Source organism: Cetorhinus maximus, chromosome 12 (genome assembly GCF_964194155.1).
Source record: "Cetorhinus maximus chromosome 12, sCetMax3.hap1.1, whole genome shotgun sequence".
NCBI classification, from domain to species: Eukaryota; Metazoa; Chordata; class Chondrichthyes; order Lamniformes; family Cetorhinidae; genus Cetorhinus; species Cetorhinus maximus.
Genome location: NC_135890.1, coordinates 79,792,343 through 79,817,953, shown reverse-complemented (window position 1 = coordinate 79,817,953; position 25,611 = coordinate 79,792,343). Strand labels below are relative to the sequence as shown.

Sequence of the window (25,611 nt, the reverse complement as noted above, 5' to 3'; positions counted from 1 at the left end):
AAAAATTATTGATTGTGGTAATATGCCTACAAGAGATCATGACATTTCATGTTAATTTGAGAGGTGGAAAACATGTTGTACAGGCTTATCAAAGTTATTTGCAATTTAAAACACATTTGCAGGAATAAAAAGAATAGCTTACACTTATATAAGAACATAAGGGGAAGAATTTTGCCCTTGGTGTGCAGGGGCAGTCGGGAAGCCGACCGCTGCCTGCAATCGGCAGCGCACCGTGATTTCACACTGGCAGGCCAATTAAGGCCTGCCCAGTGTGATACGTGAGCGGCAGCACAGCGCTGCCTGCATGGGGCAGGGGGAGGAGGGCAAGCAGGCCTAGCGCGAACTACACGCATGTGCGGGAGAGAGCTCTGAATAATCTCTCTGAGGCACGGTGCTGCCTCAGAGAGTTGCGGAAATATATTTTTTTTAACAATAAAGAGCAGAAAAATATAATAAAACATGTCCCCTCATGTGACCCTATCACATGAGCAAGGACATGTTTTTAATTAAAAAATAAAGTTTTTACATTATTTGTATTTGCTTTTGGAAACCTCATCCTGCCCGTTAGGTTGAACGGGCAGTGAAAAATTAACATCAGTTGATAACTTAATGGCCTTAATAGGCCTTATAATTGCCGGCAAACGTGCTGCCAGCTCCGGTGCACACCCGCCGACCGAACTATCGCACGACGGTGCGTTGACGTCGACATGCTTGGCCAACGTCATTGTGCGTTATTTCATGCTCGGTCGAGCCAGGCGTGTGTCTGCCTGCCGAGCTAAAAATTCTGGCCCAGGAATAGGAGCCTTGAATATATTCTATGACCTAGCCACCACTGCTTGCTGGGGAAGAGAAATCCACGACTAATGACCCCCTGAGGAAAGATATTCCTTATCTTCTCCGTCTAAATGGGAGACCCCTTATTTTGAAGCTGTGCCCCTTAGTTCTAGCCCCATGACAGGAAATGCCTTCTCAGTGTCTATTCTGTCAAGCCTCCCTCAGAATCTCGGCTCTCAAGAAACGTCAAAGGGACGCGAAACGTTAACTCTGTTTCTCTCTCTACAGTAGCTGCAATACACTCTGTCCCTTCATCAAAGTCGTTATTATAGATTGTAAATAGTTGAGGCCCCAGCAATGACCCTTGTGGCTCTCCAGCCAACCTAAAAATAACCTGTTTATCCAACTCTGTTTCCTGTTAGCTAGCCAATCCTCTATCCCTACTAGTATTTTATCAAATGCCTTTTGGAAATCCAAATGCACTACATATGCTGGTTCCTTTTCATCCATCCTGATTGTTACATCCAGAACTCAAAAACTTGTCAAAGACAATTTGCTTTTTGTAAAACCTTGTTTGATTATATTCGTTTTCTAAATATCCTGTAGCTACTTCCTTAATAATGGATTCCAATATTTTTCAGATGACAGATGTTAGGCTAACTGGCCTAAAGCTCCCTGCTTTGTGTCTCCTTCCTTTCTTGAATAGAGGTGATACATTTAATGTTTTCCAATCCACTGGGACCTTCGTAAATTGGAAGGTTACAACCAATGCATCCACTCTCTCTCTGCAGCCACTTATTTTAAGACCTTATAATGCAGGCTTTCAGGTCCAGAGGACTTGTCAACCTTTAGCCCCATTAGTTTTCTGGTACTTTTTCTTAGTATAATGATTGTTCGAAGTTCCTGCCTCCCTTTTTCCCCTTGAGTTTTGACTATTATTGGGATGCTTTTTGTGCCTTCTACCTGAAGACATACAAAATGCTTGTTCAAACTCTCTACCATTTCCTTGTTTCCCATTATTATTTGTCCAGCCCCATCCTCTAAGGGACCAACGTTCACTTGAGCTACTCTCTTCCTTTTCAAACACATGTAGAAGCTCTTACTGTCTGTTATATTTTTTGCTAGTTTATTCTCACATTCTAATTTCTCTATTTTTTTAGTCATCCTTTGCTGGTTTCTAAAAATGTTTCCCAATCTTCTGGCCTACCACTAACCTTCACAGCATTGGGTGCCTTTTCTTTTAATTTGATAGCATTCTTAACTTCCTTAGTTATCCATGGGTGGTGCATCCTTCTTGTACAGTCTTCTTCAGTAGAATATCTGCCACTGCTTACCTACTGTCTTACCTTTTAACCTATTTTCCAAGTCCACTGTAGCCAACTCTGTCTTCATAATTGCCTTTATCTAAGTCTAAGAGATTAGCCAATTCTTATCTCTACCCAAGCTGATTCTACATCTTAATTTTCGAATCCTAGATTGTTTCTCTTTACAGTACTGATCTCATCCTTTATTAACAGAGCTACCTGATCTCCTTTCCCTTTCTTCCTATCTTTCCAAAATGTCAAATACCCTTGAATATATTGTCTTTTAAATAGAAAAATGTCCCAAGCTATTTAATACAGACAAAACATTAAACCATATGGTATTTTTAACGGAGCAACTAGAAAAGGTCTACAAGAAGCTAATCAGACTTTTCAAATGTTCAGCTTTGTATGTTTATAGTTAAACAGTGCTGTAAGGGATACTTTAGCTTTTGTTTTCAGTTTCTTTAAATTAATTGGGTGAACTTTCCCAATGCTTTGTTAGCAATTTATCATGCGACGTCTATTTTAGGTTAAAATATTTCTGTAACGTAAGTGAATGAACCTTATACACCTTTTGAACTTCAATGAATTCAGAATGTTTATTCAATCTCATTGCTAAAACAGTTCAGCACTAAAAAATTATCAAGTTGCAATATATTTTCCCCTTCGAATTTCGAGTAATTTATATGAAGTTGAGCAAAAATAATGGTAACAATCTTCATGCTTCAGTCAGTATTGGGCTAATGGCTTGTAACAGTTGTATTTAACTTCTGGAGTCTTCTTTATCCCTACTAGAATTCTTAGCACATGACAACAACCAGAAATTATATGTCATTCTGGCAAATGCTGTTGTATATATCACCACCTTGATCATGCCTTCTTCCTTCCTCTCCTGCCCCCACATCAAAGAGAATATTTGGGAATTGATGAGCAAACAGCCTTTCCTGTTTGTCACAGGCATGACATTTCAGATGTCCCATTTTGCATTTTGACAGCCTTTTAGGGCTGAATTTTGAAGCCCAGCCTCTTGAAGAGATGACTACTCAACCCTTTACATGACCCTGAGATAGAGGCACAGAGTTACTACAATCACAGCCAGTTGTTCACCAGGACAACCTTTAAGCAATCCATCTGACTTCTGAAGATGCGGCTCTGCACCCAGACCGGTCAGGTGGCACCCTGCAGCACAATCCTGCAAGGGTTTCAAGCGTGGTAGTGGTCTGCTGCTGTTTCCCATAACATGGCTCTCTAGAGGATCTTGGAGACTTTGAAGCACTGGATGGACACAGGTCATGGGAGGAAGAGGATGAGCAGGACGTGTGGACTTGGTGGAGAAGGAGGAGGATTCAGAGCACAGTTGGCTGCACAAGGAAGTGGTTGGGCTCGGTGCAGGGCTTGAGGGTCTCATCAGGATGCCATCAACACCAGGGATCATCTGATTCGGACTTGTTTCAGCTGGGGCCGTCTGACCGAGGAGGAACGTCATGGTATAGAACTTACTTTGAGCTGCCAGTGAGAACACTTCAACCTAGAACAGCTTAACACTTGCCAGATGTGCATTCTGCAAAGGCAGTAAGAGGTTTCCCTGTCACTATTTTCAGAGTTTTGATTCCCTTCACCACTTCATCCCTCTTCTCCTGTACTGCCAATAATTGAGGACGGGGATATTTGATGAGCTACCTTCTCCGGTTAGTTGTTTAATTGTCCACCACCATTCAAACTGGGTGTGGCAAGACTGCAGAGCTTTTTTCTGATCCACTTGTTGTGGGATTACTTTGCTCTATCACATGATGCTTCTGCTGATTAGCATGCACATAGTCCTGTGTTGTGGCTTCACCAGGTTAGCACCTAATTTTTAGGTGTGCCTGGTGTTGTCCTGCAACCCCGATTGAACCAAGGTTAATGGTAGAGCGAGTGACTATGTGTTTGCAGATTGTGATTGAATACAATTCTACTGCTGCTGATGGCCCACAGGCAGTGTCTCACTGATGTCCAGTTTTGAGCTGCTGGATCGTCTTTGAATCTATCCCATTTAGTATTGTGATAGTGCTACACAATACAATGGCATGTGACCTTGGTGTGAAGACAGGACTTTGTTTCACAAGGACTGTACAGTGGTCACTCATGTCAATAGCATCATCGAAGATGTATCTATAACAGGTAGATTGGTGAGGGTGTGGTCAAGTAAGTTTTTTTCGCTTGGTGTTCTCACCATCTGCTGCAGAGCCAGTTCGGCAGATACGACCTTTGGGGCTCAGCCAGCTGGTAGAATAGTGGTGCTACCAAGCCACTCTTGGGTAGACATTGAAGCCCCCCATCCCCCACCCCCACCCGAGTGCATGCTGTGCTCTAGTTCATCATCTGAGGTGGGCAGTAGGTGGCAATCAGTAAGAGGTTTTCTTGTTCATGTTTGACATGATGCCCTTAGACTTCAGTCCTGACGATGGGACAGGACTTACCCAGGAATGGTGGTGATGAAGTCTGGGACATTATAAGGTACAATACAGTGAGTATGACTATGTCAGGCTCTTGCTTGACTAGTCTGTGGGACAGCTGTCCCAATTTTGGCACAAGCCCATAGATATTAGTGAGGAGGGCTTTACAGACTCAACTAGGCAGGGTGTGCCCTTTGATGTTTCTACTGCCTTGGTCAGTACTGGTGGTCAATCCAGTTTTATTTCTTTTCGACTTTGCTGCTGCCCTTTTCGACTTTGCTGCCGTGGTTTGATATAACTGGTGGTAAGGTTCATAAAATATTTTTAAAAGTAAAATATACATAATTGAATGAAATAATTAAATAATTAGCACACATTAAAGGTGTCAGGACAGGTGATGTGTCACAGCTGCAGCAGGTGGCAGCTCCTGGATGCCAGTTTGACCCAGAGCAAATATGTCTGCAGTAAGTATTTAAGTCTGAGCAGCGTCAGCTCAGAATTTATGAGCTGGAGGCTGAACTGCAGACACTGTGACACATTAGAGAGGGGGACAGTTACCTGGATTCTTCGTACCAGGAGACAGTCACACCTCTTAGGACAGGGTCTTCTGATTTTGTCAGTGGTCAGGGACAGGAGAGTGTAACTGCAAATGAGGCAGGTAAGGTGACTCGGACGGCACGAGCACAGGAGTGGGAGCCTCTGCAATTGTCCAACAGGTTTGAGGTTCTTCCAGCTTGTTTGGATGAGAGTGGGGGCTGCAGGGTGGTTGAGCTAACTAGCCATGGCAACGTGGTACAGGAGGCCATTCAAGCAGAGAGAGCAAAAAAGGAAAGTAGTGGTAGCAGGGGATAGTATAGTCAGAGGGATTGACACTGTTCTCTGCAGCAAAGAGCATGAGTCCAGATGGCTGTGTTGCCTGCCTGGTGCCACAGTGTAGGACATATGCTTGGAGCTGGAGAGGAACTTGCAGTGGGAGAGGGAGGACCCAGTCGTCGTCGTCCATATAGGTACCAACGACATAGGCAGGACAAAGAAGGAGGTTCTGCATGGTCAGTATGAGGACCTAGGCATCAAATTAAGAAGCAGAACCTCAAAGGTCACAATCTCTGGATTATCACCTGAGCCATGTGCAAATTGACAAAGGACAAATCAGATTAGGGAGATGAGTGTGTGGCTCAAAGACTGGTGTGGGAGAAGTGGGTTCCGGTTTGTGGGGCACTGGCACCAGTAGTGGGATTTGTACAGTGGGACAGTTTACACCCAAACTGTGTTGGGTGTTCTTGCGAGCCGCATAACTAGTGAAGTAGAGAGGGTTTTAAACTAAATAGTGGGGGTAAGGGATCAAATTTGGGAAGATGTGATAAATCAAAGAGCAGAGACAAGACGAAAGAAAAAGGTACTATTATGGGAAATGATAAACAAATGGTGACAGGAAGGGATAGAGAACACGAATCTAACAGTAAATCAACAGATGAGACTAGAGGTTATAAAAAGAATAAAATAATAAAACTAAAAGCCCTATCTGAATGCAAGTAGCATTCAAAATAAAACATGAACTGAGAGTGCACATAGAAATAAATAATTACAATTTGATAGCCATTACGGAGATATGGCTGCAGGAGGACATGGTTTGGGACTTGAATATTGAAGGGTATAGGACATTTAGGAAGGACAGGAAGTGAGGAAAAGTTAGTTAAGCTCTGTTAGTTGATGATTGCATTAGCACAATAGAGGGGGGTGACCCAAGTTCAGGAAACCAGGATGTAGAAATGGTTTGGGTAGAAATGAGAAATTATCGAGGCAAGAAGTCACTTTTGGGAGTTATGTACAGGACCCCTAACAGTAATCACATGGTAGGATTGAGCATAAAGGAAGAAATAATTGGAGCATGTCAGAAAGGCATGGTGATAATAATGGGAGATTTTAATTTACATATAAAAGACAGATGGGCAAAGTTAGCCTAGATGAGGAGTACATTGAATGTTTTGGGGATAGTTTCTTAGAGCAACATGCCTGGAAGCTGACCAGAGAGCAAGCTGTACTAGATCTGGAAATGTGCAGTGAGGTGGGAGTAATTAGTGATCCCATAGTGAAGGCGCTCCTTCATAATATGATTGAATTTTACATTCAGTTTGAGGGAGAGAGGAGTGGGTCTGAGACTAAGTTTTTAAACTTAAATAAGGGCAATTATGAGGGCAGGAAAGCTGAGCTGGCTAAAGTGAATTGGAAAATTAGGTTAAGGGTAGGTCAGTAGAGATGCAGTGGCTAATATGTAAAGGGATATTTCAGAATACGAAGAATAGATACATTCCAATAAGAAAGAATAAGCCCAAGGGACGGACACACCATCTGTGGTTAACTGGAAAGGTTAAAGACAGTAAAAGAAAAAGCATATAATTTAGCAAAGATAGGTGGATGGCCAGAAGATTGGACAGAATGTAAGGAACAGCAAATGACTAAAAGACTAATAAGGGGGGAAAAATTAGAGTATGAGAGAAAACTAGCCAGAAATATAAATACAGATAGTAAGAGTTTTTATAAATATTTTAAAAAGAGAAGAGTTAACAAAGTGATCATTGGTCCTATAGAAAGTGAGCCTGGAGAATTGATAATGGAAATTAAGGAGATGGCAGATGAATTTCATCAGTTTTCACTATAAAGGATATAAGTAACATCCCAGAAGCAGCTATAAACCAGGAAATGGAAGTGGGGAAGGAAGTCAAGAAAATTACAGTCACCAGAGAATGGTACTGCATAAATTGTTGGAGCTACTGGTAGACAGAGCCAAGTCCTGGTGGACTTCTCGCAGTGTTCCTCCTGGACTACGATATCTACATCCTCCCTTTCATTTGTAAACACGGAGACAAAATATTCATTCAAAACCCTTCCCACAGCCTCTGCATCTACACACAAGTTTCCATCTTCATCTCTGATAGGTCCCACTTTTTCCTTAACTAACCTTTTAGCATTAATGTATTGGTAAAACATCTTTGGGTTATCTTTAACTTTACTTGCTAATCTTTTTTCATGCCCTCTCTTTGATTTCCTTATTTCCTTTTTTACTTCGTCCCTGCACTTCCTATATTCGTCTAGGCTATCTGCAGTGCTTAGTTCTTTGTGCCTATCGTACGCTTTTTTTTTCTGTTTGATCTTCCCCTGTATTCCTCTAGGCAACCAGGGGGGTCTAGCTTTGGCAGTACCACTCTTATTTTTGTAGGGGACATGTCTACTTTGTACAATTAGGATCTCGCTTTTTAGTACTTCCCACTGGTTTTCCACTGTTTTATCCTCCAGCAGTGCTGTCCAGTCCACCTCACCCAAGTCCCTTCTCATTTCTGCAAAATTTGCCTTCCCCCAGTTCAAGTTTTACTCCTGCCTTATCTCTGTCCTTTTCCATGGTAATGCTAAATCTAACTGAATTGTGATCACTGTCCCTGATATGGCCGCCAACTGTCATTTCACCCACTTGCCCTTCTTCGTTCCCCAAGACTAGGTCTAGAATTGCATCTCCTCTCGTTGGGTTTGTCACTAATTGGTTGAAAAAATTTTCCTGGACATACTGCATGAATTTTTCTCCCTCGGCGCCCCTTATATTGTTTGAATCCCAGTTGATATTAGGATAATTGAAGTCTCCTACTATTATTGCCCTCTTGTTCTTACAAGCAGAAATTTGCCTACATATTGGTTCTTTATCTCCCTTTCACTATTTGGGGGCCTGTAGTATACTCCCAGTAGTGTGACTGCCTCTTTTTTATTTCTAAGCTCAATCCATAAAGCCTCGTTTGTTGACCCATTTAGTGTATCATCCCTTCTCACAATTGGAATTGATTCTTTAACCATTAGTGCTACCCCCCCCCCCCCCCCCCGCCCCCTCCTTTTTTATCTCCTACTCTATCGTGTCTGAAGACTCTATAACCAGGGATATTAAGCTGCCAGTTTTGTCCCTCCTTTAGCCAGGTCTCCGTTATGGCAACTCATCTACCTTGTTTGTAATACTCCTTGCATTGAAGTATAAACAGTTCAACCCCGTCAATTTCCTTTGCTGGACACTTTTTAAACTTTGCTTCTCCATATCTATCACAACGTCCCTAGCTAATGTTCTACCTCCATTTTTCTGATCTGAATCTGACCTATCTGATCCTACTCCTGGGATCCCATCCCCCACCACACTAGTTTAATTACTCCCAACAGAACTAGCAAAAGCCCACACAAGGACACTGGTCCCAGCTCTGCCTGGGTGCAGCCCGTCCGGTTTGTACAGGTCCCACCTTCCCCAGAACCGGTCCCAGTGCCTCAAGAATCTGAATCCCTCCCGGCTACACCATCTCTCCAGCCACGTGTTCATTTGGTCTATCCTCTTATTCCTGCTCTCGCTAGCACGTGGAACTGGGAGTAATCCTGAGATTACTACATTTGAGGTCCTGCATTTTAATTTATCTCCTTACTTCCTGTACTGAGCTTGCAGGTCCCCATCCCTTAGTTTACCTATGTCGTTGGTACCAGTGTGTACCACGACCACTGGCTGTTTACCTCCCCTCCCCAGAATGTCCTGCAGGCGCTCCGTGACATCCTGGACCCTGGCACCAGGGAGGCAACATACCATCCTTGATTCACGTTTGTGGCCACAGAAGCGTCTTGTCTGTGCCCCTAACTATTGAATCCACTATCACTATAGCCCTGCCACTTGTTTTCCTCCCGCCCCTCTGAGCAGCAGAGCCACCCACGGTGTCGGTGCCGTGAACTTGGCTGTTGCTGCTTTCCCCTGAGAGGCCACCACCCCCCCAACCCCGCAACAGTATCCAAAGCGGTATATCTGTTAGAGAGGGGGATGACCTTCCTGCACTACCTTCCTGAGTCTTTAACTGTTCCTGATGGTCACCCATTCCCTTTCTGCCTGTGTAATCTTCACCTGCGGTGTGACCACCTCGCTAAACGTGCTATCCACGACTTGCTCAGCATCGTGGATGCTCCACAATGAGTCCACCCGCAGATAAGGAGAATTTTTTCCTCTGAGGGTAATGTCCTGCATTTGTACAAATGACCATTCATTTGTAGAGCCTGTAGAACTCTCTTCCCCACAGAGTGGTAGAAACAGGGTCATTGAATATTTTTATGGCAGAGGTAGATAGATTCTTGACTAACAAGGAAGTCAAAGGGTATCGGGGGTAAGCAGGAAAGTGGTGCTGAGGCCACAATCAGATCAGCCATGATCTTATTGAATGGCAGAGGAAGCTCAAGGGGCTGATTGGCCTACTCTTCTTAATTCGTATGTTCCTATGTAATTGGGGAGAGGGATAAAAGAGCCGCTGTAGGCCATGTTTTATTCATTGCGTTTGGCTTCCTTCTGGTGAAATCTTGCTGCGCTATAATCATGGCAGTTTCTGAGCCTTGAATATACAGTTATGAAAAATATTTTTCTAGCTGCACATGTAACTGAGCCAGTGTTAAATCATTCAATAGATTAAAGTCAGATTATCACTAAAATTTGTCCTTGAATAATTAATAGTCTTAATATTTGCTGAAATAGAAATTTTGAATAATGGTCTCTTGCGTAACTTGAGTGCATCAATTTTTTAGTTATGTGCTATGCGGTGTTACGGTTTTACTGTAATTATTAAATGTTATGAGCAATAATTTGTCTACAATTTAATAGTCTAATCATGATGATTTAATTTCTGTCATGTGCTAAGCATTTTCCACAATTGAATGAGCATGGACATGACCATCTCCAATAGTAGTCCACTTTCATTTGTAGAAGATGCCTTTGTAAATCCGATAAAGTAAAGGTATCTGCTTTCAATCTTAATGGAAATGTTATTTGTTTTTGTCATCTGTTATGCCTCCACAGATAATCCTTTTAAATGAATTAAGGCATTTTTGTAATAAATTCAATATGCCAACTGAACTGATTATCAAGAGTTTGACCTCTTGAGTTTATAAATTGTTTATTTTTTGGGGTTGACAAGGTGCTCTCATTAGCTGGAACTCAATAGATTTTTTCTTTCAGTTCTCGCAACAATAGCATTTGCCTTTCTGCTGCTCCCGATGTGCCAGTATTTAACAAGACCCTGCTCACCTCAGAACAAGTAAGAATTTATAATCCTGTCTGTTGTGTTCATAGTGAACTTTGAGTATGGATGTACTTTTTAATTGTTGACTCTGATCTTTTTGACTTTTCACCATAAAGGAAAGAATTAAACCCTCTGCTTACTTGCACATTCCATTTTATAGCCTACTGCAAAGGTTCGTTTCAGGCATGTTATATTAAACCTGCTTATTATCCAAATGGTTAGTTGTCTGAGCTTAGCTAAGATCCCAGCCCTCAATTCAATTTAAAATCTGTATTAACTTTTCACTCAAAAACTGCACAAAATCTTTATTTGCCAGTAAGTTAGCAAACAAAGAATTGTCATATAATATATATTGCGCCTTTCACAACTTCTGGAACTCCTAAAACACTGTACAGTCAATGAAGAATTGTAGCCACTGTCCTAATATAGGAAACCTGGTAGCCAATTGGCATGCAGCAAGCTCCCATAAACACAGATAATAAATGGCCAGCAATCTGTTTTAGTGTTGGTTTAGGGATAAGGATTGGCCAACACACTTGTGAGAACTCCCCTGCTCTAATTCGAATAAGATCTTTTATGAGCACTTGATAGGACAGATGGAGCCTCGGTTTATCATCTCATCTGAAAGATAGCACCTCCAACAGTGCAGCACTCCCGCAGTACTGCACTGGAGTGTCAGCCTTGCATTCTGCAGTCTCTGTGAATCCACAGCCTGCTGACTTGGAGGTGAAAGTGCCATCACTGATGCCAAGGTTCTTTCTTTCCATCGCGATAACTAATTTGTAATTCCTTTTTTGAGAGTGGGTGTGTGGTGTATGAACTATATAAATATAAATGTCATATATTGAGATGCATCATGATATACATAATATCACATGGTGTTCTTAAGCATAACAGCAGTTTTACAAAATATCACAGCAAGGAGTGACCGTGTCCCTGCTATTCTCTCGTGTTTAATTGTATTTTTTGGGTATATGCCATATAATTGGGTAACCTGTACATGTGAAATCCTGCTGATCACAGGAAAAAAGTTTGGATGGTGCAAAAAAAAAATTATGCCATTGTTTGGAAGGCATTTTGTTCAAATTTGAATGCTGGTGGTGAACTGAACTAAATTTATCTTATGTATTTATTGGATTTATGTTGGAATTGGCTTGTAGATGTATTGTTGGTACAGAGAAATTGTGGTAAAATTGTCTTTTATCCTGTGACCACATGATATATGAGGAAATTGTACTTGCAAGTAAAAGGTGCAGCTTGTGTATATAGGTGTGTAAGAAAAAGGTGACTGGCCAATATCTGACTTGATTTGCTCACATGTAACTATGCATTTATCTCTATTAACCTTATGTCTATATACTAGTAGATCCTCTGTTGTATTGCTCACCCTTAACCAGAGTGTTTGCAACCAGTTTACAGTAATAGAGTACTAAGGGTCCTGGGTCTGTTATCATTGCAGACATTGTGGAACCAATCACAAAACTCTAAATTCAGTGTGTGTTGTACTCTCTCCTGCCCCTGTCTTCTCTTTATCATCTCAACCGCCCCCACCTCCCACCCCTCCCTGGCTTCAGTCCCCTGCCCCCCACATCCCAGTTAACCTACTTCACCTCCATGCAGTTGTCTGAATTTTCGTAAGATTTTAGCACTCAGGTTAATTTAAAACCTGCACTAACCTTTCAGACATTGCACAAGCCCTTTATTTGCCAGTAGGTTAAGAAAGAAAGGTAGAACTTGCATTTATTTAGCACCTTTCACAACCTCGGGTAGTTCCAAAACACTTCACAGCCAATGAAAGGATTTTGAAGTGTAAGCACTGCTTTAATAGAGGGAATGTGGTAGCCAAATTGTGCACAGCCAGCTCCCATAAATAGCAGTAAAATAAACAGTTTTAAGTGTTGGTTAAGGATAAAGTTTGACCAGTGTCCTTGGCCCAATCATCTGCAGCTGCTTCATCAATGACCTTAACTCCATCATAAGGTCTGAAGTGGGGATGTTCACTGATTTCACAATGCTCACCATTCGCAACGACTCAGATGCTGAAGCAGTCCATGTCCAAATGCAGCAAGACCTGGACAATATCCAGGCTTGGGCTGACAAGTGGCAAATAACATTCGTGCCACACATGGCCAGGCAATGACCATCTCCAACAAGAGAGAATCCAACCATTCCCCTTTGACATTCAATGCCATTGCCATCACTGAATTCTCCACTATCAACGTCCTGGGGGTTACCATTGACCAGAAACTGAACTGGACTGACCATATCAATACTGTGGCTACAACAGCAGGTCAAAGACTAGGAATCCTGCAGCAAATAACTCACCACCTGATTCCCCAAAGCCTGCCCACCATCTACAAGGCACAGGTCATGAGTGTGATGGAATACTCCCCACTTTCCTGGATGAGTGCATCTCCCACAACACTCGAGAAGCTCGACACCATCCAGGACAAAGCAGCCCACTTGATTGGCACCCTATCCACAAACATTCACTCCCTCTGCCACCAACACACAGTGGCAGTAGTGTGTACCATCTACAAGATGCATTGCAGGAACTCACCAAGGCTCCTTAGGCAGCACCTTCCAAACCCACAACCACTACCATCTAGAAAGACAAGGGCAACAGATGCATGAGAACACCTCGAAGTTCTCCTTCAAGCCGCACACGATCTTAACTTGGAAATATATTGCTGTTCATTCACTGTCGCTGGGCCAAAATCCTGGAACTCCCTCCTAACATCACTGTGGATGTACCTACACCACATGGACTGCAGTGGTCCAAGAAGGCAGCTCATCATCTGCTCAAGAGCAATTAGGGACAGGCCATAAATGCTGGCCTGGCCAGATCCCATGAATGAATGAGAAAAAGCAAACTGGAGAGAGCTCCCCTGCTGTAATTTAGATAAAGCCATGGAATCTTTAATGTGCATAAGAGGGCAGACGAGGCCTCGATTTTACATCTTAAGTATAAGATAGCAGCTTTGTACTGCACTGAAATGGCAGCCTAATTTAAGGCTTAAAGCTCTGCAAACCCACAGCTTTCTGACTGAGCTGAGAATGCTACTACTGAGCCAAGGCTGATACCAGATGATATAGTTTCACTTTTCTCATTGTATAATTAATTCGTAGTTCATTTTTTCGGTTGTGGTTATGTGGTCTGTGCAAAATTGATATAGGAAGTGAGACCATTTTATCTCTGTCCACTCTCCCTTCCCTTGCGCCCTCACTACTTCAATCTCATTACTTTTTGTTGGAACTTCCTCTAAACAAGTTGACTGCTGTGTTTGCCTATAACTGTGATTACATAAGAACTTGTGAAGAGCTTTGGAACATACTGAGGTTGTGAAAGGTGTTGTGTAATGACACTTTTAAAAAATATTTATGCACAAAGGTGAACTTCAGTCTTTCCCTACTGAGCGCCAAAATAGGTTTTGGATAGAACATTCCTTAATTTGGAAAAATCCTGACTTCTTACTTGAAGTAATTTTGGTGCTTAAAATCATAGTTGTTTTGAAAAATAAAAATGGTTAGTACAGTATTAGTATCATTGGCTGATACCATAACTACATGAAGTTGGTAGTCTGGCTCTTAAACCATTTGTATTTGCACATATATTGCACAACCATGCACCACTCTGCTGCCTTTAGTTGTACAGTGGGGAAATGGTGTTTGTGGGTATGGTGGGTTCTATTTTCACAAGGGACCTCACAAGGGAGCACATTAAAAACCCCGCGCCCTATGTTTATATTGCAAAATTCTGTTTCGTTATCTAAGCAGCAATTATAGGCTTGTGACCTGACGAAGCTTTTGTGATGAAGGACTTTCACTTGTCTGTGTGCAAGCTCTACTGCTTATTTTCACCTCTTCTGATGCCCCAGCCTTCGGACTTCTTCAACCTTTCCCTCCTGAGCACCATCGTCTGCACATGGGGCAGCATAGATACTCAGAAAATGTAGTGAGTGTAGTGTAGCATAAATAGAGCATCAATAAAAACATGAATCAGAAAAGGGAGCAAAAAAGGAAAACTAGGGAAAAAAGTGATGAGGCAGGAGAGCAAATCAAGTAGAAGGGGGAAGAGAAACTTGAGAGAAAAGTGACAAAGAAGGGAATTGTAAGCTCTGCAGACAGTGGGTAGCCCTTTCTTAGAAAATTTGAGAACCGAGTTAAATCCCTCATTAGAACACTGGAATTATAATCAGAAATATGTTACCCAGTAAGCCTTTACCGTCATTCTATACGGGGATGGTAGATTTTTACTACCACATACATACATCAGATAATACTCTGCTGATACATGTTATCTAAATTATGTTGTGTTGCATTAACTTGTAATGCTGCATAATTCTCAAACTATTGAGGCCAATAATTAGTGGTTTTCACGCACAAACAGACAATCATGGAACATACTGCCCTACCCCACTAATTAAGCACCAGTAGAGATTTCTTCAGTTCATATAATAAAAATAGAATTTGGCCTATGCAGTTCGAGTAAATCATTAGGTCTAATTATAAACTAATGTAATCATGGAATACAGCTCCCAAAACACCAGCAAAACTCATAGACTCTCATATTTAAAAAAATTAGACTTAATTGCTAACTACCCAGCGGTTGCCCTGCCTATAATAAAATCAGAAAATACTGGGAGTACTCCGATCTGGCAGCATCTGTGGATATAGAAACAGAGTTAACGTTTCATGTCTGTGACCTTTCTCCACAGATGCTGCCAGATCTGCTGTGTATTTCCAGCATTTTCCTGTATCTATGGTATTTTGCTTTTGTGGTGATCCTGCGTATTATTGGTTCATATTGTAGAAGAGAAATTTGTTAGTAGTTGGGAGAAATTAAGACTTTCAAGTTAGTATTTGATTGTCTTCCCCATCTGGTTTGAGATATTAAAATAATTGATCACTGACAGTGATTAATGTTTTTTAAAATTTGATTTTGGAACAAGCCCAAGGGCACAGAGGTTAGTTTACCAACTAAAAACAGACCACGAATCAAACTGAACTTCGTGAACTGAATTGCTCAGTAATGCAGTGCCTCACTGACTGCCATTGGAAAATCTCTCTTTAATCTCCCCTGCCCCCACCCCCCTTGATTTTGTTTTCTTCTGTCATTAAGGTTTTGACTTCTGCGGAGATGTGGGTGGTGCTCAACCTCCAGCGTCTCTGACAAATTGCCATTCTTTATCCTTGAGTTTTGAGAACAAGTTTTTGCCATTGAGGAAAGCTCAAGTCAGGAAATTTCTTGATTTAGCAGACCCATCTCCATAGAAATGTTGCCTGCACATATTATTTTCCCTCCGGGGAGGGAGGGACAGGATGGAGTCTGGCTTGCTGACCCCGGAAGCAGAACAAATGCAGCCACAGGGGAAATGCGGAGGTAGGCTGATTAGAAAGCCTGCTTGGTTCTCTGGGGTGTCATCCCAGTTGTATTAAAGGCTGTTAGGGTCTCTAGCCCTCACCCCTCGCTCCTCCACATGCCACCCCTATGCCCCCCATGCCACTCTACTGCTTCCATGGTCCCATGCATCCTCCATGCCTACTCACCCTGTATGCACTATAGAACCAATGAGCCATATAATGACAATGTCTGGTCTTTAAAAAAAAATACCCATTCAAAATATCTGCTTTGATAACAACTACTGCTCTTACAGCCCTATGAAAGTTTCAAACAAGTCCATAGTATCAATAACAGAAGCTTCATCTTACTTCACACTTCTTAATCATGTCCAAAGAAACATACAGGCATTGAAAGAACAGTTCATAACCTTAACGATGTCAATCAATTAATCTAAACACTCGGCCAAGCATTCATAATAAGGCAATCTGGAGAAACAGAAGGTGATACAGCTCACAGATGGCCTGATTATGAATCCTTGGCTGAACTCCAAGACTCACTGATGGACCAGCTCAACTGGGGGCTGTTTTCACAGGCGGAAGTGCAGTATTTACTTTGGTTGACATCTTTGAGGTGATAGTAAGTTATTCTTCTTTGAACTGTTTCTTTCAATGTCTCTGTGATTATTTACACCAGATTGAGGTATGAAATGGGGTAAAGCTTCTGTTATTGATACTATAATGGCTCTGTCTGATTGACACTTTTATAAAGTTGTAAGAGTAGCTTTTTTTCAAAGCAGATTTTTGAATGAGTTTTTAAAATGCATTTCGAGACCCTCCATTTTCATTATTTGGCTCATTGGTTCTATAGTGTATATTGGGTGAGGGGGCATGGAGAACGCAGAGGACCATGGGATAGGTATGGTGGACATAGGGAGTATGGTTAAGAACTTTTAAACATACCATTCAAGAGATTCCCAAGTCTAGACTATGGTTGATAACTGTTCTGAGGAGCCTTGAACCATGCATCCTCGAAGGTGGCCCAAGTCCATGAAAATTGCTGGAGGGTTTGAGATGCCTACTCTACAGTGGAACCGGCCAGGTCAGGAGTGCAGGGTGCAGGCTTGCTATCCGCACTTTTGCTGGCGCTGGGAATGGGCTTGGAATGCCTGAATCGGGTCCTACTCGCCATTTTTAAAGCCCTCCTGGGTCAGCCCAAATCCAGAAAGTCTGATCCTAAGTGTCAGCTCGCAATTCCACCATGGGAAGCATTTTAGCAAGGTTGATCCTGTTATGATTCAGTAGATCCAGCAGAAATTATTGGCAAGTCAAGAATTGTGTTGCTGGTTATTTTTCCTCTTGTCCCCTTACTCCTGTCCCAAGTGTGGGCCTGTTGTAGCATTTTCCTGCTATTCAGACTGGGATCAATTAATTCATCACATACTGGGGTTTCAGTGTGGATCTCCTTTTGATTATGTATGTTGTCGCATACTCCCTACTGTTTCCAGAATAGTATTTTGCTTCAGGTCATTCACCCAATGTGAACTGCTTTGAGACATCCTGACAGACTTGATATTTTGTAGATGTGCAAGTTCTTTCTTTTAAGTTACACCAAGCAGCACAAATATCAACTAAAGCCATTTTCAGATCCTCCCTTTGTAAGTAGATCAGTTGAATTACACACCGATTCCATTTTTATTATCATAGCAAATCATTTTACAAATATATTTTGAAGCAGTGCTACAATGAAATGTTTGCAACCTGTTAACTGTTCTCAATGGCCTTATCTGGGTGCTGATAGACCTAGTGTTCCAGTGCTAATCTGGCCAATTATGGAATACGCTTGTGTAATATGTGAGACTTTAGTAACGGTTAGTCCCGATTGCAGTCTGTCAACTTCAAATATAATTACGACTTCGGTATTTTAATACATTTAATATGCATTTTCTGCTGCTTTAAGTTCTAAATAACATTTACCAAGTTGGGAATGTTGGGGTGGTAGATGGATAAACTGAATAACATTTTGTCCGGAGAGGTTATCCAAACCCATGCTGCATACATTGTATTGTATTGACCCTATGGACAGCACCACCAACAGTTTTAAAGGAATGATTGCACCTTAAGTGACCTTAACTGGACCAGCAGAGAGATTTGATACTTCACTGCACTTTGGGGAACATGCCAGAAGTGAATTCTGGTAATGGAAATGCACCAGTTGGAATTGTGGTCAGCAGCTAGTCAGGAGAAAATAAGTACCCAGATCTGATCATTAGGTTTAACAGCCTAACAGCAGCTGTGAAAAACGGGAAAGTGATGTTGAGGATCACATTCCAGCTGAGTCAAGCTGACGTATGGCAAGACCTCCAGCTGCAAATGTAAAAAAACTGCTCCGAAACAACTAACCTCATGCACAGTAACTTGTTCTTTCACAAGACTCTTTTCAACTTTTGTGTTCTGCGCAGAGGATTTGACCTTTACAGTTTTCTCAATTCTAAATTGCTTTAAACACCAAATAAAGGAAACAACACACCCTTCATAACTGCATTCTTGTACATGAATGTTTGTGTTGCTAAACCATGTAATAGCTTTTCAGTGGAGAAACATTACACTAAAGGTAAATGACTGAGGTTGGGGAAAGCCATTTTTGTTTCTACACCTGTGATTGGTAGGTCACTGCTTCACATGGTGGAAGAAATGCACATCAGACCATTAACTTCAGTGTTCCTGGTATTTGCATTATTATTTTAGTGCATGTGGTTTAGTGGGATGGGTAGCCAAGAAGGAAAAAAAACAATAATTGTTTTGAGTGTTGCATGAAACTTCACCCTCCACAGGAGGCAAAAGTAGGAGAATTAAAGGTTTTCAAGTTAGACCTAGCTTGCATTTGTATAGCGCTTTCATCCGAATATCCCAAATGGCTTTACAGCCAATAAAAATACCTTTGAAGTATGGCCACTGTTATATAGGCAAACACAACAGCCAATTTGCACATCAAGAGATCTCGCAAACAGGGAACAAGATATATAGCCAGTTAATCTAATTTTTATTGGTGTTGCCTGAGGGTGAAAACTGGAGAATGTGAGAACTCCCTGTCCTTGGGATCTTTTGTGTTCATTGAACAGGCAGGTGAAATATCGGGCCAAATCTTCCGGCCTCCAGATCATCGGAGACCGGACGTACAACCAAAGATGCGCGTAGGGACCCTGCCGAAGTCCTGATATGTGGGACTTTGCCCAGAAAGTTTCACCTTTCGATGGGTAAGTGCCCTGCTCCCTGGGATCCTCCACAAATGTCTCCAACTCTAAGTTAGAGTCGGAGACTTCAGACAGTTCTGCAATACTTAATGACCCAATAAATGTTAGACTGATTAAAACCTAGTTCAACACACGGGTAACTTCGCAGCTGATCCCCCTATCACCTCGCCAATCCACTGACTACCCACCTGACCCCTCGACCTGACCCAACACCGATTTCTACTCCCCAACCCAACTACCCCTGACCGACCGACTAAACTTCCTCGCCCTCCCCAATCCTGATCCAACTAACTGCTCAACCACCTGACTACCCCCACCCCGATGCAATCCAACTACCCTCAGACCTGACCTGACCATGCCCCTGACCTGACTACTCTCTCATCCACTTGCCACCTCATGTATTCTCTCTCTACCCCCCCCACCACTCACTTGCCCTGGCCGCCTTGCTCTCCCATGCACCCATATTCAAAGTGGACCTTTAAACTTAACCATTCTGCAGCTAGGTGCCGTAAAAGGGTGGCGTGTACTGTCTTTCCCCGACTCCATGCCCATCCAATGGAGTTTCCCAGGGACCGCTGCACTGCATGTTTCTGTGGAAGTCGGGCTTGGAAGGCCCTGGAAGAAGTGCGCATCAACGTCAAGTCAGGAGAATTTATGAGCGAAGCAGCAATCCCATGATCGTTGCTGCTGCTGAGAAGATCCAGGCCATTAATTTGATATCTATCTGAAGAATGGCACCAGCAATAATGCACACTGGCTCAGTACTACACTGTCTAGATTATGTGCTTAATCTAAAACATTTTGATGTGGGTTTTTGCGAATATTTCCAAATTATATCTGAGACTCCTATGAGCAAATGCTTATTTAATGCATAAATAAGCACAAAACCTGGAGAACTTTTGTGGGAGGGAGTCCGATTTTGTAATTGCGAATGTGTAATAAGGCTTTGATTGTATCCTTTCAATTGGCTCACTCATGGATTACAGTGAGATGCCTTTTACATTCAACTCATTATGGAGCAAGTCTGCGATTGCACACAATGGCACACTCACAATTCATACCAACAGCATTTGCTGCCAGCTCCCAGCAGCAGTGGGGACAATGTGATCTGTGTGACTTTTCTACTTGTTTGATGGAAAAACCAACTAACCATAATTCCTGTTCTGTTCTTGTTTCAGAATTTCATTTGGCTGCTGTGGACGATTCACTGCTGCTGAACTACTCTCATTTTCCCTTTCAGTCATGCTTGTGCTTATCTGGGTATTAACAGGGCACTGGCTACTGATGGATGGTGAGTGAAGCAATGAGTGGTGAATGCCACCATTTTGACAATTAAATCACCTTTTTATACTCTTCCCCCAGGACACCAAATTTGTTTTCTGAAATTGGCAATAACATTTAGTGAGATTGTGCTGATCATCAAAACATTTCTTACTCTTAAGATTTGTTTGCCTAATATACTTGCAAAATGTTATATTAGTCTGCTGCTGTTGAAGTCGTGGAAAGTGTTGATGTGAAATGCAATTTTGTGAAATTCAATAAGAATTCAAAAGGGAAAACTAGAGAGAACGGGGGTGTGGAGGAAATCCAGGCAACAAAGAAAATATTAATGCACCGAAACCCAGATTGTTTCCTTTGTGCTGATGTGTACTTGTTCATTGTAGGAGAAAACGAGCACAGAAACTTCTGATGTATGAATATGTGGAGTGAGTGCATGCTCTGAGCCTATGGCAATATTTAAATGATTCCTGTGTGTAGTTTAGTCCTAGTTCTTGAATGTTGTCTTTGTTGTTTGTCTCCCTCAGTTACAAGGAGGAATGGTTCTAATCTACACTGACCTGTTACTGAGCATTGTAGTAAATGTGTAAGCCTTGGTCATTAACAACTCTTATGTCAAAGATTCTCATATGAGGACCTGGATTTAAGCAGTTGGTGCCAGGAACTTTGATATTCAGCATTGCATTTGAGTGTCAAGAAATTGTGGTTACTGGCCTACCGGAAGCTGCATTATGTAACTTTTTCCGTCATGTTGAAGGCATAACTGATGAAGATGGTATAGCCATAGCTGATGAAGAAACTTTGTGGCTTGGTGCAAGAGCAACTGGAAAGTATTCCAGAAGCTGAGTATAAAAATACATGCATCCCATATCCAGGGCTCATCACCTATCATGATTCTGTTGAAAGACTAACTAGATGTTGCTGACACCCTGCATCTCCAGTAGGTGAAGATGAGCAATGATGTATCCATGTCTTAATTGGGAGGATGTTGACAATGCACTTGCACATTTTATGATGAGTTGCAATGCTCACCATATCATTTGGGAGGAGTTTCTAGTACTATTATTATTACTATTACTTCTTGAGCTCTCTGCCCAAAGGTAGGCCCACCCATAGCACTGCAATCTCCACTACAGGTAGGGAAAGGAGATAAATCCCAAATCCATCCTGTGCTGTTGGCACCAACCTGTTCTACACCAGGCACCCAGCCAACTAAGCCCACCCGTCCCCCAAAGGATTCAAAGTTGCTGTGGCAACATGCACTTTTATTTTTATTATCGATAGTGATGGTGGAAGCCTCCAACTTTCTTTCCATCACACGGCTGACCAGGAATCTCTCCCGCTCTTACCATTGGCATATGTCGGAAGGATTTACAGATTGATACTCTGACCGGTTTGCCATGTTATAAACGCACCTTCTTTGGCCATCAAGCCCAGGAGTGGGACTTGAACCCATGGCTTCTGGCTCGGAGCAGGAACACCACCTACGTGCTACAAGACCTCAAACCCCTATTTACCCTGTCTAATGGCCATAGGGGAAGGGGGAAACGGGTACCAAGATGCCTCCAAAGTGATATATTGATGTTAGTTTGAAACCAAGTCAACCCTCTGTGGCATATTTGGTAATTACTTTAGCCAGCCTGAAGGGGTAGAGGTGTCACAGGGAGTTTGGATTCTATCCAGCTGTCAAGATAACATGTCAACCCAGTGCCCTGTTGGGTATGGTAACCGAACAAACAACAGGAAGGTTACCAGTGCTCTAGTGTTGGGCTGTGCAGTTATAACTGATGAAACTCCAGTTGTAGCTCTGCATGCATTTGGGGTCCCAAAGTCTTGGTTCTAAGCTCTCTGAAACTGGATCATTTGTGTGTGTGTATTTTCTGTATCTGGCAACCAAAATTGTATGTATGTTCACCCAAAAAATTATCTTCCATTGTTTTCAGTAGATTTTACTTGATAAAGATTTCCATTACAATCAACAACAAACCTCCCGTTGTACTATACAAAGAGCCTGTTTGTACTATTCTGGTTTGTTTGAGGAAAGAGTGATATATCCGTTCAGCAGCTTACTCTCTGCATGTTTTGGCGCTGAGGAATAGAGAGTTTTTTCATTAAAAATATTCACTTGACCAACTTAGACTTGAATTTTTTTCTAACTTTCCAGTTGTAAGTTATTTATAGGAAGTTACTCTGTCAATAGCCACGAAATAGAGTGTGCTATGAAAATGATATGGGTTTAAAGCTCCAACGCCCAGAATCTGTTGACAATGTGGTGCATCCAACAGTGAGTGCTAAGCTAAGGACGGCCAGAAACAGACAAGCAGCTACTATTTTGGGCCAAGGCAGCACCACATTTTCCAGCTGCAGACCCTGGTCCACGTGCATAGGCCAGCAATGTAGGTTTTATATTGCTGGTCTTTTTAGATCCTCCCTAATCCATAGCTATAGCCAAAAAAAACTAGTTCTGTTATTTGAGGAAACACTGTGGTGATGACTTTAACTTTGAAAATACTCATGCGTGTCCTGGGGTATTTAGTAGGCATTTTACAATTTTAGCAGTTCAACAAAATGGATTTGAAGGCACCTTCCATGGCCATTGAATCCTGAAATGGGACTTGAACCCAGAGCTTCTGGCCCAGTGGTAGGGATACTACCACTGCAACAAGACCTCCCATCCTAACCATTATTTAAATGTAATCTTCGTGACACTGTATCACCTCAGTTTTGTATATCACAGCTCTTCTGCTTTTACTGCAAAGAAAATCCTATCCTGCACTCAACTCTATTTCTGTTCAGGAAATTGCCATATGCTTTATCACACCATTGCACAAGCATGAAGAAAATGTATAACAAATCTAGGACTGAGTTGTGTGCAAACCTTGCCTTCTAACTGTCTTTCACCTGAAGGTTACATTTGATTTTCGTTCGTTGTGTGCAAAAACATGGGTTATTGGAAAATTTAATTCTTCTGTGCAAAATAAAACTTAATCGAGAACCTAACTTTTACTGCTAATCAGTGCTTTCACTAAATAATGGGGAGTGATTAATCAGATTTCACACTGTTCTTTGCAATCAGCCTTTATAATTTTACTGAAAAATACTGCCCCGAGAAATTGAAAACTTGCTAATCACAAGGAGACTGGGAACAGTATCTGTCACAACTGGGGATAGTGCGCTGTAATATCAAGCCCCACTGTTCCCAAGCCGCGACAAATTTGAAAAAGTTTGATCAAACTCAGATTGCCCAAATTCTACCTAACTGTTTAATTTAGGTTAACAGAATACGAGGCTTGTAAACTTAATAAGTAAATAACTGTTTATTGAACAAACTGTTGTTAACCAGCGGCAAAAGAAGGAAATATAGACTGCTAATTTCTAACTCTATAACCTAAACTCTACCCCTTCTTAAATTCCAATAAACACACATACAAGACACACACAAACTGGATTTTAAGGGTGGGATAAAGCAGTGCAATAGCACCAATTCCAGGGTAGAGGATTCGATGGGTTGATTTTGATCGATGTCTTCCAAATTCTTGTCAGTTCTTGTTAATGACACGAGGTGGTCTTCCAGCACTTTTGGTATTTAGTTCACTAGTTGAGCACTTGCCTTTCAATGTCTGTAACAGTGATTTTCTCCTTTTGCCTTTTGACAGGGGTTTTCATAGAGAAAGAGCAGGTTATAAAGAAATGAGAAGAAAAAGCCAGCTAGCTATTATTGTGGGATTACTGGAATCTTCCACACACAGGAGAGAGAGAGGTTTTAGATCTTGTTCCTTTCAGGCTAGGAGTTATTCTGCTGCCCTTGTCTTTTACAAACCTGGTCACCTGGTCAGGAGCCAATTAAAACATTATTGCCAGGCAGCTCCCTTGGCCCAGGACTATTCAACACTATCCTGTCTTTCATGGCGCACACTGTTCCAGGACTGCAACATTGTATATATCTCTCATCCTGTTCCAGTAGACATGTCTTTCAAACTGCAGCCATTGTAATTTTAATTCACAATCCAACAGAAAATAAAAAGATATGTTCCTTACACATCAAAGGATAATAAACTGGAGCAGCATTCCAAAAGCTGTGGCTAGGAAATAGAAATGTCAACATGGATTGTGATGTAGAGAACATCTATTAAAAGAATAAACCCACACAGATGCTATCTGTTGACTTAGACCAGAACTAAGAAAGTAGATGCTTCTTACTCTGCCCTTTAAAAGTCCACATACCTCACTGTAACCTGACCTAACTGGAAGAAAACATACTGCCCAGGAATACTTTTTTCAGTTATATACTTGAAGTTATTAATTCGAATACTGCACGTGGACTGTTCCATGGGGGGAGAGGCTGTGCTAAGAATCTTTTGTCATTTAGAGAATACTTTGTGAAACCACTAATGATAAAAATGCATTATTTATATTTTTTAGCTTCCTTGTCCTTGTTCTTTCTCACTGATGTAGGCTGGAACTTCTGCCTCCCATTTCTTATTTACATTTCTCTGCTGTTGATTTTTGAGAATTAAAAATTCTCAAACACCAGGTATTGTTGCACCTGTCTTAAGTCTCTTTCTCTTTACCAGTTGATATTTTATTTTTTCTCTGTCTCTCACATTCCTTTCTGGATTTTTTTCCTTTACCTTTGTTTATTTTTTCCCTCAATTAATCCCCTGAATTATTTATTTCCTTTCCCTCTGTGTCACTTTGTGTCTATGGTAGCACACGCCTCTCTGAATTAAGGTTATACATTTAAGTTGTACTCACAATCCATGCTAACGTTTCAGAATTGAGAGATTGTTATTGGAGCTGCCGTGTTTCACCTGCAATGTCAAACTGAAACACTGGGTGCCTGCTCAGATTGGTGCAAAAGGTCCGAATGCATTTTTTCGAAGGAGACTAGGGTAGCTCTTCAGTCTCCTGGCTATCTTTTAATTTTTCAGCCAGCTAAAACAGATTAACTGGCCATTCATCTTTTGTTATTTGTGAGATCATCTTGTGGGCAATTGGTTGCTGCATTTTCTCACAAAATAAAAGTTTTTTTAAAATTCATTTACAGGATGTGGGCGTCGCTGGCTAGGCCAGCATTTATTGCCCATCCTAATTGCCCTTGAGAAGGTGGTGGTGAGCTGCCTTCTTGACCTGCTGCAATCTCTGTGGTGTAGGT

At 41.8% G+C, this 25,611-nt stretch overlaps 1 protein-coding gene across 4 annotated transcripts in view; it reads left to right on the top strand.

The window, feature by feature from the left end:
- The window catches only part of sppl3 (signal peptide peptidase 3), a 187,424-nt gene that overhangs the window by 110,975 nt on the left and 50,838 nt on the right, over positions 1–25,611 (top strand). For all 4 annotated transcript variants that reach the window (XM_078553987.1, XM_078553988.1, XM_078553990.1 and 1 more), the window contains 2 exons: positions 10,521–10,599; positions 20,357–20,469. In XM_078553987.1, coding sequence (XP_078410113.1) covers positions 10,521–10,599; positions 20,357–20,469 — 192 coding nt within the window. The remainder of the gene's footprint in view (positions 1–10,520; positions 10,600–20,356; positions 20,470–25,611) is intronic.